At 38.2% G+C, this 14267-nt stretch overlaps 1 protein-coding gene across 1 annotated transcript; it reads right to left on the minus strand.

Annotated features, from left to right (window-relative positions):
* Positions 1-8243: 8243 nt before the first annotated feature.
* On the minus strand, positions 8244-14267 carry LOC141008438 (tetraspanin-8-like). Its single transcript, XM_073480804.1, has 9 exons — positions 14187-14267; positions 12057-12122; positions 11435-11548; positions 10933-11007; positions 10729-10827; positions 9811-9897; positions 9080-9139; positions 8864-8947; positions 8244-8348 (listed from the first exon to the last, which is right to left on the minus strand). Exons 1-9 carry the CDS (start codon positions 14265-14267, stop codon positions 8244-8246), a joined length of 771 nt encoding a protein of 256 aa, XP_073336905.1.

Here is a 14267-nt window from a genome sequence, read left to right on the forward strand (position 1 = left end):
GCTTCCAGGTCTTTGGACCGATTGACTCGAAATCGCTCCCAAATGTGCTCCTATACTGGCTGAACGAGACACAGCAGTCCCCATCGGATTCCGGTGGATTTTGTATTTTTGGTGAATATTTTAGTGAAAAGGGACAATGTTTCATGAGACTGGCTTAAGGCTGGAGTTAGGGTTAGGGTTAGGGTTAGGGTTATGGGGCTAGGGTTAGGGTTACGGTCGTCTTTTGACCGATTGACTTGAAATTCGGCACGAATGTGGTCCTCTACTGGCTGAACGAGGGACAGCAGTTCCCATTGGATTCCGGTGAAATTTGTATTTTTGGTGAATATTTTAAAGAAAAAAGTGGCCCATTTTTTCAATAGCTTCCAGGTCTTTGGACCGATTGACTCGAAATCGCTCCCAAATGTGCTCCTATACTGGCTGAACGAGACACAGCAGTCCCCATCGGATTCCGGTGGAATTTGTATTTTTGGTGAATATTTTAGTGAAAAAAGTGGCCCATTTTTTCAATAGCTTCCAGGTCTTTGGACCGATTGACTCGAAATCGCTCCCAAATGTGCTCCTATACTGGCTGAACGAGACACAGCAGTCCCCATCGGATTCCGGTGGAATTTGTATTTTTGGTGAATATTTTAGTGAAAAGGGACAATGTTTCATGAGACTGGCTTAAGGCTGGAGTTAGGGTTAGGGTTAGGGTTAGGGTTAAGGGGCTAGGGTTAGGGTTACGGTCGTCTTTTGACCGATTGACTCGAAATTCGGCACGAATGTGGTCCTCTACTGGCTGAACGAGGGACAGCAGTTCCCATTGGATTCCGGTGGATTTTGTATTTTTGGTGAATATTTTAGTGAAAAGGGACAATGTTTCATGAGACTGGCTTAAGGCTGGAGTTAGGGTTAGGGTTAGGGTTATGGGGCTAGGGTTAGGGTTACGGTCGTCTTTTGACCGATTGACTCGAAATTCGGCACGAATGTGGTCCTCTACTGGCTGAACGAGACACAGCAGTCCCCATCGGATTCCGGTGGAATTTGTATTTTTGGTGAATATTTTAGTGAAAAAAGTGGCCCATTTTTTCAATAGCTTCCAGGTCTTTGGACCGATTGACTCGAAATCGCTCCCAAATGTGCTCCTATACTGGCTGAACGAGACACAGCAGTCCCCATCGGATTCCGGTGGATTTTGTATTTTTGGTGAATATTTTAGTGAAAAGGGACAATGTTTCATGAGACTGGCTTAAGGCTGGAGTTAGGGTTAGGGTTAGGGTTAGGGTTATGGGGCTAGGGTTAGGGTTACGGTCGTCTTTTGACCGATTGACTTGAATTTCGGCACGAATGTGGTCCTCTACTGGCTGAACGAGGGACAGCAGTTCCCATTGGATTCTGGTGAAATTTGTATTTTTGGTGAATATTTTAAAGAAAAAAGTGGCCCATTTTTTCAATAGCTTCCAGGTCTTTGGACCGATTGACTCGAAATCGCTCCCAAATGTGCTCCTATACTGGCTGAACGAGACACAGCAGTCCCCATCGGATTCCGGTGAAATTTGTATTTTTGGTGAATATTTTACTGAAAAGGGACAATGTTTCATGAGACTGGCTTAAGGCTGGAGTTAGGGTTAGGGTTAGGGTTAGGGTTAGGGTTATGGGGCTAGGGTTAGGGTTACGGTCGTCTTTTGACCGATTGACTCGAAATTCGGCACGAATGTGGTCCTCTACTGGCTGAACGAGGGACAGCAGTTCCCATTGGATTCCGGTGAAATTTGTATTTTTGGTGAATATTTTAAAGAAAAAAGTGGCCCATTTTTTCAATAGCTTCCAGGTCTTTGGACCGATTGACTCGAAATCGCTCCCAAATGTGCTCCTATACTGGCTGAACGAGACACAGCAGTCCCCATTGGATTCCGGTGGAATTTGTATTTTTGGTGAATATTTTAGTGAAAAGGGACAATGTTTCATGAGACTGGCTTAAGGCTGGAGTTAGGGTTAGGGTTAGGGTTAGGGTTATGGGGCTAGGGTTAGGGTTACGGTCGTCTTTTGACCGATTGACTCGAAATTCGGCACGAATGTGGTCCTCTACTGGCTGAACGAGGGACAGCAGTTCCCATTGGATTCCGGTAGAATTTGTATTTTTGGTGAATATTTTAAAGAAAAAAGTGGCCCATTTTTTCAATAGCTTCCAGGTCTTTGGACCGATTGACTCGAAATCGCTCCCAAATGTGCTCCTATACTGGCTGAACGAGACACAGCAGTCCCCATCGGATTCCGGTGGAATTTGTATTTTTGGTGAATATTTTAGTGAAAAGGGACAATGTTTCATGAGACTGGCTTAAGGCTGGAGTTAGGTTAGGGTTATGTGGCTACGGTTAGGGTTACGGTCGTCTTTGGACCGATTGACTCGAAATTCGTCACGAATGTGGTCCTCTACTGGCGGAATGAGGGACAGCAGTTCCCATTGGATTCCGGTGGAATTTGTATTTTTGGTGAATATTTTAACGAAAAAAGTGGCCATTTTTCATGAAAACCTCGGCCCATTTTTTCAATAGCTTCCAGGTCTTTGGACCGATTGACTCGAAATCGCTTCCAAATGTGCTCCTATACTGGCTGAACGAGACACAGCAGTCCCCATCGGATTCCGGTGGAATTTGTATTTTTGGTGAATATTTTAAAGAAAAAAGTGGCCCATTTTTTCAATACCTCCCAGGTCGTTTGGCCGATTGACTCGAAATCGATCAGAAATGTGGTCCTATACTGGTAGAATGAGACACAGCAGTTTTTATTGGATTTTAGTGGAATTTGTATTTTTCATGAATATTTTAAAGAAAAGTCGCCATTTTTAGCCAATACATCACCCGATTTTTTCAATAGCTCCCAGGTCGTTTGGCCAATTGACTCGAAATCGATCAGAAATGTGGTCCTATACTGGTAGAATGAGACACAGCAGTTTTTATTGGATTTTAGTGGAATTTGGATTTTTCATGAATATTTTAAATAAAAGTTGCCATTTTTATCCAATACACCACCCGATTTTTTCAATAGCTCCCAGGTCGTTTGGCCGATTGACTCGAAATCGATCAGAAATGTGGTCCTATACTGGTAGAATGAGACACAGCAGTTTTTATTGGATTTTAGTGGAATTTGTATTTTTCATGAATATTTTAAAGAAAAGTCGCCATTTTTAGCCATTACACCACCCGATTTTTTCAATAGCTCCCAGGTCGTTTGGCCGATTGACTCGAAATCGATCAGAAATGTGGTCCTATATGGGTAGAATGAGACACAGCAGTTTTTATTGGATTTTAGTGGAATTTGGATTTTTCATGAATATTTTAAAGAAAAGTCGCCATTTTTAGCCAATACACCACCCCATTTTTTCAATAGCTCCCAGGTCGTTTGGCCGATTGACTCGAAATCGATCAGAAATGTGGTCCTATACTGGTAGAATGAGACACAGCAGTTTTTATTGGATTTTAGTGGAATTTGTATTTTTCATGAATATTTTAAAGAAAAGTCGCCATTTTTAGCCAATACACCAACCGATTTTTTCAATAGCTCCCAGGACGTTTGGCCGATTGACTCGAAATCGATCAGAAATGTGGTCCTATACTGGTAGAATGAGACACAGCAGTTGTTATTGGATTTTAGTTGAATTTGTATTTTTCATGAATATTTTAAAGAAAAGTCGCCATTTTTAGCCAATACACCACCCGATTTTTTCAATAGCTCCCAGGTCGTTTGGCCGATTGACTCGAAATCGATCAGAAATGTGGTCCTATACTGGTAGAATGAGACACAGCAGCTTTTATTGGATTTTAGTGGAATTTGTATTTTTCATGAATATTTTAAAGAAAAGTCGCCATTTTTAGCCAATACACCACCCGATTTTTTCAATAGGGAATATTTGAATGCAAAATCACCATTTTTGGCAAATACACCACCCAATTTTTTCAATAGCTCCCAGGTCATTTGAGCCATCGACTCCAAATCAATGCCGACATGTCTTGTTATACTGGTAGAATGAGACACAGCAGTTTTTATTGGATTTTAGTGGAATTTCTATTTTTCAGGAATATTTGAATGAAAAATCACCATTTTTGGCGAATACACCGCCCGATTTTTTCAATACCTACCAGGTCGTTTAAGCCATCGACTCCAAATCAATGCCAACATGTCTTGTTAAACTGGTAGAATGAGACACAGCAGTTTTTATTGGATTTTAGTGGAATTTCTATTTTTCAGAAATATTTGAGTGAAAAATCACCATTTTTGGCGAATACACCGCCCGATTTTTTCAATAGCTCCCAGGTCATTTGAGCCATCGACTCCAAATCAATGCCGACATGTCTTGTTATACTGGTAGAATGAGACACAGCAGTTTTTATTGAATTTTAGTGGAATTTCTATTTTTCAGGAATATTTTTTTCAAAACATCACCCTTTTTGGCAAATACACCACCCGATTTTTTTCAATAACTCCCAGGTCATTTGAGCTATTGACTTAAAATCAATGCCGACATGTCTTGTTATACTGGTAGAATGAGACACAGCAGTTTTTATTGGATTTTAGTGGAATTTCTATTTTTCAGGAATATTTGAATGAAAAATCAACAATTTTGGCGAATACACCGCCCAATTTTTTCAATAGCTCCCAGGTCATTTAAGCCATCGACTCCAAATCAATGCCAACATGTCTTGTTAAACTGGTAGAATGAGACACAGCAGTTTTTATTGGATTTTAGTGGAATTTTTATTTTTCAGGAATATTTGAATGAAAAATCAACAATTTTGGCGAATACACCGCCCAATTTTTTCAATACCTCCCAGGTCATTTAAGCCATCGACTCCAAATCAATGCCAACATGTCTTGTTAAACTGGTAGAATGAGACACAGCAGTTTTTATTGGATTTTAGTGGAATTTCTATTTTTCAGAAATATTTGAGTGAAAAATCACCATTTTTGGCGAATACACCGCACAGTTTTTTCAATAGCTCCCAGGTCGTTTGGCCGATTGACTCGAAATCGATCAGAAATGTGGTCCTATACTGGTAGAATGAGACACAGCAGTTTTTATTGGATTTTAGTGGAATTTCTATTTTTCAGGAATATTTGAATGAAAAATCAACAATTTTGGCAAATACACCGCCCAATTTTTTCAATAGCTCCCAGGTCATTTGAGCCATCGACTCCAAATCAATGCTGACATGTCTTGTTATCCTGGTAGAATGAGACACAGCAGTTTTTATTGTATTTTAGTGGAATTTTTATTTTTCAGGAATATTTCAATGAAAAATCAACAATTTTGGCAAATACACCGCCCAATTTTTTCAATAGCTCCCAGGTCATTTAAGCCATCGACTCCAAATCAATGCCAACATGTCTTGTTATACTGGTAGAATGAGACACAGCAGTTTTTATTGAATTTTAGTGGAATTTCTATTTTTCAGGAATATTTGAGTGAAAAATCACCATTTTTGGCGAATACACCGCCCGATTTTTTCAATAGCTCCCAGGTCATTTGAGCCATCGACTCCAAATCAATGCCGACATGTCTTGTTATACTGGTAGAATGAGACACATCAGTTTTTATTGGATTTTAGTGGAATTTCTTTTTCTCAGGAATTGTTTTTTTTTTAAAAAAAAACACAATTTTTTGGCGAATACACCGCCTGATTTTTTCAATAGCTCCCAGGTCATTTGAGCCATCAACTCGAAATCAATGTCGACAGCTCTTGTTATACTGGTAGAATGAGACACAGCAGTTTTTATTGGATTTTAGTGGAATTTCTATTTTTCAGGAATATTTTAATGAAAAATCACCATTTGTGGCGAATACACCGCCCAATTTTTTCAATAGCTCCCAGGTCATTTGAGCCATCGACTTGAAATCAATGCCGACATGTCTTGTTATACTGGTAAAATGAGACACAGCAGTTTTTATTGTATTTTAGTGGAATTTTTATTTTTCATGAATATTTTAATATTGTAAATATCAAAATTCTGACCTTGTATGTAACAGACCTCCAGTATGTATTTACAACAGTGCTATTGCACTTTGTGGGGGGCACCAATATGCCAATGTCTACATAATGTTGCTTTAAGTGACGGACTAAAGTATTTACACTCAAAGAAATGATTTCACGAAGTCAAAGGAACAAGAATCACACATTTTATTCCTGCTATTTACACAATTTTACATACGTTCATTCCATAAATAAAAAACAGTGTATGACAGAAACAATAATACCATACTTTGCAAGAATATGTTGTATATTAGGCATTAATGGTTAAAGTGCACAGGTAGACACTGGATCTGCCTTTTGAGATGAAATATATTTGACAGCATATTAGTCAAGGAGACATTTCAACCGCAGGCAGCTCATGCAGCAAGTCATATTTGGAAGTGATGTGGCATAAAGGCTTCTTCGGTGAGAGTGGCATCAGTTGGGACATTACAGTCTCTGCAAGAACATCGATGACACATTTCCTTACAAGAGCCTCTCACAACCTGTCCGACTGCAGCCCTGCCAACATTTCTCCATACCTTGAAATCCAAATTTTGGAGGCAGACTTATTAAGGATTTACTGCATGTCTACTGAATGTGCAACCAACCAGAGTCCCCTCTCCTTCTGGCGGACATGATTATTTACTCACTAAATGTGCTTTAAGAGAAACTATACGGAGTGATGAGGTTTCAGATATACAATGTGCTTATTCACAAGGCATCAAGACATTCTGGTGTCCCAATGAGAGCTGTGTGGCTCATTCCTTTGTCTGACCTGATTATTTACCCAAGAAAATTACATTGCTCAACGATAAATAAATGATTATATTTCAATCAAAGCGCTTTGTAAACACTGTTTAAGAAAGGTGCTACATGAGGGTTATTAATACTATTATTTGCTCAAAGGTTAGTGGTTGCTATACTGCTGGAAATTCAATGCGTGAGCTAAAGACATGTACGCGTATTTAAATATGTATGTTTAAGAAAAGTTGGTCCAGTCGGCAAAGTGTTATATTAAAGCCATTAATTGATTAAGAGATATTTCTTTGTGTTTACTGGTTTACTAGCATCAACTGGTCACATGTCATATGATCATGAAGACTACATTCGTCTCAAAATCTTTAAATCTTTCACTTTGCCAGCAGGATGTATCTTCAGACCCTACCAAAGAAAAGAGTAAAAGAACAAACAAAATATGTAAATCTAATGCAGTGAATCAAATCAAGGGTTTAATTTAACTAAACTTTGCGTGGTGATTGTTGGAACAATGGACAGACTAACCAAGACAGTTTTGTTGAGTTTTATTTTGTTTTTGCAGTTTAGACGCTGGTGGCAGCGGCAAAACAAGCTGCAATGTAATCCTTCAGGGCAATTCCACGCCATCAAAGTACGTCCACTTTAGGTGCTTGTTTTTGCCATTGATGTTGCTCTTGATGTTATTCTGAGCTTATATAACAACATTATGGAAAGGATACCAACAGAGACCGACCTTTTTGATAAAGTGTAAGATGCTTTTTTTTTTTTACCAGAAACAGCTGCTAACAGTCTTGCCGAACCCACCAGACTCCATTTGCAGAAACTGCAATTTTATTATCGTAAAACACACTTCATTCAAACTCCACAAAAAAATGTGCTAAAACTCACCCAAACCACACTGGTTCATCTTTCCACTCCTCACCAACTCTGCTTTGGTTGAAATAAACCCTTAATTCACTGCACCGGATTCAAAAATTGTTGCCACCATTGATCAGGTAGACACAAAAATATGGCAAAATGAAGTCCAAGTTGATAAATACTCAAAATACCCTTTAATATCTGACTCACTGATGTGTCCAGGAATGAAGGAAAAAGAATAATATCCAGATAAGACAACACTTACTGTATATAGCAAAATTCCAGGATAGACTGCGGCTACTCAAAGAAAACAAACAGCAGGTTATTGCTCAGTAAGATAACAAAAGCATGTGAAAATGTGATGATTATTAAAGATTAATTAATTTCCTTAAATTGCACTGTCTTTACAGCAGTAACGCAAAAAAAAGACTTATTTGAAATTTATCTATGCATGTTGATTACTTTCCAATATCTGTTACATGCATTAACACGTGTTAATAAAAAATTACAATGTCAACATGTGTTGCTATAGCACAAATTAGCCAGATTATGATATACAGCAGTATGTGTTTACATGTGCAAATTCAAACAAGGTACTCTTGATAATAACTTGGGATTTGTATAACAAAACGGTGACTAGAAGGCACCAGGAACATATCTGTTTGATTGGAGGAGAGCCATGAACTCCTGTTTCCTTTTTATCTGGCCCATCAGCTTGATGCTCATGACGAGTAAAACCACCTGGGAAGGGGAGCACAAGAGTTACAAGCATGCTGTGGCGTTCAAAGATGGTTACAGCTGTGGTTTTCCGCTGATGCAGGATCAACTCGGACCACCAGAGCCTTTGTGTACCATGTCTACTTCATGACAGGAAGCATTTACTTGTACAGTATAACACAAATGAAGTTATCTAGCACAGATTAGGTCAATAATTCAACATAATTGGTGACTGTCATTGTCGGCGAAGGCAGCAGACATTGCCATGTTTCTATATTTTGATCATAGCATAAATATGAACATAACTAAGTTATACAGTAGAATTGGTGTCCAATTTGATAACTGTGAAGTCCAACTTTACATATAAATGTGTAAAAAAAAAAAGGAAAGAAGAAAATAGGGAAGGAAGCAAGGAAGGAAGGCAATTAGGAAAGAGGAAAAGAAGGAAGACAGGAAGGAAGGAAGGCAATAAGGAAAAAAGAAAAGAAGAAAAGAAAGAAGGAAAGAAGGAAAAAAGAAGCAAACAAAGAAACACTCACCCAAAACACTCCACTTCCAAACTGTATACCCATCGCCAGCGAGAATGCAAGCTTCAGTTCAGAAACATAAATTGGTAGGCAAGGCTGTGGGGGGAAAAAAATGACTAATAATTTTTCATAAAGTGGAAAAAGTTAGAGAGAAGATCAGTGAGAAAGTAAGACTTTACTGAAACAGTAATTCTTCATATTTTTCCAAACAATCTGAAGCTCTTTTACCTCTTGATAAACATACTGGTTCTTGGGAGCCCCGAGTGTGGCGCTGCCCCGTAGTCGAATCTGGTGAGCGGAAAAAAATCCCATTAAATAATGTGACAAAAATAATGCTCAATTAAGAGTAGTAGAAGATTGGTGCATCCTGGGTCTTATTTGCATAGGTAATGCTATGGTAATGTTTACATTTTCAAACATTTAAACCAAATTTATTGGTTTGCCGATTAATATAATATTAATATCATAAACTTTGTTTTACTTAAATTTGGTTATAACTTGTTGATATCAAATGCCGGCCGAGCACTGAACCTTGAGGAACCCCTAAAGTAACCTTGATTCAATATCATTTAGTTGTACATATTGATATCGATTTTAAAGTTAACTCCTCAGGATTGTGCTATCTCTCTCTGAGATATGGTATATCTCTCCAGCTTCTTCATTAATAAGCTGTGATTAATGGTATCAAATGCTTACTTTAAGTCTATAAACAACCTCACAGTTTATTCCTGGTTATCCATTGCAGTAGAAAACTCTCTAGAGCCATACTGATGATCATTCAGTATTTTGTGTTTTTCGTTGAAATGATCAAACCTATGCACACATACAGAGTTTCTCAAAAAAAAAGATATTCTGCCTGTCTTACTTTGATTGAAAGACAATGTGTGGCCACAGGATCTGCGCTCTGAATGAGTCATCTTCACAGCTTATATTCTGCTTACACAAAGGGAAATACTCACGCATTTTCCTGGATATTGACAGTTACAGGAAGGAGGGATGGAGGAGCCCCAGTCTTTGTAGCCTTCAATAAGACCACAGCACTCAAACTGGAGGGGACAGACACACACAGGCACACACAGACCATGTTAAATCACTTCAAGTTTCATGCTACAATTTAGAGATATTTGTGATCATTATGCTAGTTGTAGTTCTGCTAAGCTAGCAGTGACAATATTGTGTAGCTTGTAGGTGTGTTGTCGTACTCATAACTCAGTCAAATCTAAATACACACATATAATACACATTTTTACATTCATTTTGACATGCACCTTCTGAATGTTTTTGAATGAATTCTGATATCCATCACGAATTTAAGTCCATAAATCAGCTTAGAAATCATAGATAAAAGACACGCCTTAAACTCCAGAACTTGCCTGAGAATCATCATTCTTTTAGGTTTTCTTAATTATTAAAGTAATACAGTGGTAGTTGTCTTTACAACCATGAGTGCATTGCGAATAGGGAGAGCTAATAGCTAATCCGGCACACAGACAAAGAAACAACTGGGCTCAAATGGGCTAAAAAACAGGGCTCAAGTTGTAGGCCAAAGCTAGTTAGTGTGATTACATGGCAAGATTATACTTCCTGTTTACCTACACCAAAGCATTAAGATCATCCCCCAAATTTAGGTGACAAATATACGAGAGACAAAAAGAGTTGATATTTACTTTGAGAAATGGTGTCTTCACTAAGCAAACCAAGGTGATTATAATAATCTGATTTTTTATATTGTTTAATTGGCTGAATTTAGTAATTTTCAAAATGCCAGATCATTATGAGATATCTCGCTTCAAGATGTGCCGACACAGTGCTGACATATTAATGGGTTGAGATGTATTATTTGGGTTGTGTGTTTCCCACTGGAAATAGCTACTTACTTCTTGTTGAATACTATACAACAGCGTCCTGTTGGCTTTGCTGGTTCCAGAAAGTGGCATCATGGACAGCAGCTTGGTCTCTTCACGGACCACACGTTTCTGAGGATGAATTCATATCAAACATACTGTGGTTAAAGCTGCTTTTTAATACCTGCAAGTTATTTAGTACTCAAAGATTAAATTAAATATTATAAAAGCATTTACCTCATAAATATCTTGGTAACTTAGCGCTGTTCTCACAATGATTGTTTGACTGGCTGCTGCCATCCCAGTTGCATACTGCACACACACATTAACCAACATTAACAGTCCTGCACACGGAAATCTTGAAAGAACTGTCTGTTTCTACATAAAGAAATAAAGAAACTTAATGTATAACATCTGCCGAATTTACAAGAAGGCCCAAATAATCAAGAATTGGTCATTGACTGCATTTCACAAAATGTATAAAGTTTCTCTCAATGCAAAATCGTTCAAAATTAAGCAATTTTATAAGGGAGTCTGGGGAATTTCTCAACGGGCTACAAAAACTGAGCCTATATTGGTTGCTGTTCACTCTATTTGTAAAATTGTACATGTTTACCATCAATACAAGGTTGCCTCCTTTCATAAATGTGTCTACACATACAAGAACACACACACACACACACACACACACACACACACACACACCGTGGTAATACAAACACTTAAAGCAGGTTTTTACCAGAATCAAACACCATCTCTTTCCTGTACAGGCTCCGAACACCCCGAGCACTGAGAGCAGTAGGCAGCCGATCTCCATGATGTACATGATCACAACAGAAACATTGGACACCAGCTGAGGAGAATGATAACATTGGTGTTAAAGGGATGCATTGACTGGCAGTTGCCCTGACTAACACATATTCTTTTATTTAACATATTAAGGTCAAAGGATGTTAATTTACAACTAATAAGAATATGATTTTGTCATCACAAGCATATTTCCAAGATAGCATGGTTACAAAAGAGGTCAAAGGTCAGGGTCAGCAACAGAACGGCACCCTTAGAGCCTGAAGATAATTCACTGTCCTGCCCAAGGACACTTCAACGGGCAGATGCTCGCCGATATGAAGGCTTGAGTTCAGAGAAAAAAAACAATATAAAATGCCAGACAGTAGTGATGGAAGACCAAGTGAACCCATGCATTAATAATTCCTCAGTTGTCCTTCTCTATCGCAGAAGCTCCTTTGCTCCTTTTTAAATCCTGACAAGACAGGAGCTATTTCTGCCTCCAGTAAATAATAACATCTGCGTCGGAAATTATTATCATCCTGTATGAGAAGAGCATCTGACGTCAGTCTTACTTTGCCGGTTTGTAGGAGGTCTCGGTGCCAGGCTACAGTCATCGTCAACATGAAGAAGCACAGCGCCTTTGGAGAAAAGAACATAAACAACTGTTAAGTTTGAAACTAGTGCAAGTTAAGAATGACTGAAAATGGCTTAAGACTATACTGACAATAAAGAAAATGCATATTTAAAGGAACAGTTCACCCAAAAATTTTAATTCAGTCATTGTCTCCTTAAAAGAGTGTTGCAGCATTCTCTTAAACAACTGCAGTAGATGAGGACAAACAGAAAATGGCTCCACACAGCTCGTCCAGCATAATCCAAGTCTCTGGAAGCCCCGAGATCCCAAATTGATATGAAAAGACGTTATTCATACACTTGATGTGCAGTCAAGCTTGTGCATTTACTTTAGACAGGGTGCGTGCTTCATTTTTAGCTTAGTAGAACAGTCTGGTGTGTTCAGAAAATGACATCACGTTAATGTAATGCAGCCTTAAAGCAAATATTCAAAATCTAAAATGATACATAGTCTCGTATCATGATAATGATATAATATTGATACATTGCCCAGCCTAGCATAGTTCATTTAAGGTCTAATGGAGGCAGTCTGGGTTCGATCTAGACACAGGACTGGATAAAGTTGGCAGGGATACCAGAACATTTCTTTTCTCTTTTACTGCATGAGCAGAGGGAGGAGAGACATGGGCTACTGACCAAACACTCTGTGCTAGAGCTATTTAACACTATATATCACTTACAGCAGCTTTATCACATATGTTAAATGTTTGAATATTTTAACATTTTTAAAAAATCACTCATCATCTAAAACTTTTTTTCAATGTTTATATATTTATTTGTGTTTTTTTTAAGATATACAATGCGTCCATGTGTGGGAAAAACACATCTATAGCTGTCTGTTAATGTAAGTTTACCATTCAATTATCTAAATCTGAATCAGTAGAGACACATATTAAAGGGGCTCTGTGTAGTTTTAGAGAAGAAATTCTAACTCAGATGAGTTATAATGAGGTAATAACTCAAACTCAGAAATATTTATTTATTCCATAACTGAATAAACAAGCTGTTCTCAGAGGAAAATAAGGTCCCCAGAACACTGTTTGAAGCTAGAAAGGTGGCAGAGTCCGCCACATATAAACAAAGGGAAACATTATGAAATTGTGTTGTCCTTTAAGGTCAGTTTGTTAATTCAGTCATGAAAAGGAATAGTTTATTCATTTAGTTTGTTTAGGCATAAAAAATATTTTGCTCCTGATTAAAATTTCTTCCCCAAAACTACATAGTGCAGCTTTAAAATTAAACATTTAATGCCATCAACCTGCCAGGGACTGCAGCTGAAAATTAGCCTGTATGGCTAAATATGGCACATTTACATGGTTATTACTCTGGTGTGCATGTTAATGAATGTGCATTGTCCCTACTTTAAATAAAATAAACATAAACATATACTATGCATATGAATAAAATGTATATAAGGGCTATACTTTTCCTATAACGTTCCAATTGTGTATGAATACTGAAATATACAGTAAATAGATAAGCTAAAATATATACCAAACTAAATAAATGAGCATAATAATAATATTCATGTGGCAGTTGAGAATCGTCTTTGTTGACCAAATATCAAAATGTGCATGGGGGGGGTGGGGGGGCTGAAAAATACAGACTGCCCTGTGTAATCTGTCCATTTAATCCGGCCCTTGAGGCAGTAACATGCTATAGTAATATCACAACCTCGCACATTGTGAACATCAGCATTGGAAAAAACCATTACAGATGTCGTCTGAGGGGAGAGGGATGGAAATCATACTACTTATTCTCTGAATGCAAATCTTTTTGACGTGGCTGCCAGCTGTTTCTCTTTCTCGTCACTTTCTTCACGTTGAACCACGTTAAACATGTTGGTATAAAGCGGACTGCAGACACTGTACATCATCTTTGATGGAGGGGGGCTCGCTGCAGCATGTTTGTATGCGAGGCAGACAAACACAATCAGTTCTAGTTTTGGGGTTGAGGATTTGATGTTGCGGATGAAAAGAAACAGCAGCAAATCAGAGAAACAGCCTGTGTAGGGATTCAAACAGGCCTCCTGGCTTGAATTACATAGAAAAGGGTTTTTTTTTACCTACCATATGAACAGCATTTGCAAAGATAAACGGCCTCTTCAGGCTCGTCTTGTCCGCCACCACGATCACTGCGCTCCGCTGCAT

This window comes from Pagrus major, chromosome 14, assembly GCF_040436345.1.
Source record: "Pagrus major chromosome 14, Pma_NU_1.0".
Classification (NCBI taxonomy): Eukaryota; Metazoa; Chordata; class Actinopteri; order Spariformes; family Sparidae; genus Pagrus; species Pagrus major.

Coding starts and splice junctions, on each gene's coding strand:
- LOC141008438 (XM_073480804.1), bottom strand. CDS start 14,267: ATGCAGCGGAGCGCAGTGATCGTGGTGGCGGACAAGACGAGCCTGAAG. Junction 9,140..9,810: donor GTCAATATCCAGGAAAATGC/GTGAGTATTTCC, acceptor TCCGCTCACCAG/ATTCGACTACGGGGCAGCGC. Junction 8,349..8,863: donor TTGGAAGTGGAGTGTTTTGG/GTGAGTGTTTCT, acceptor TCCCCTTCCCAG/GTGGTTTTACTCGTCATGAG.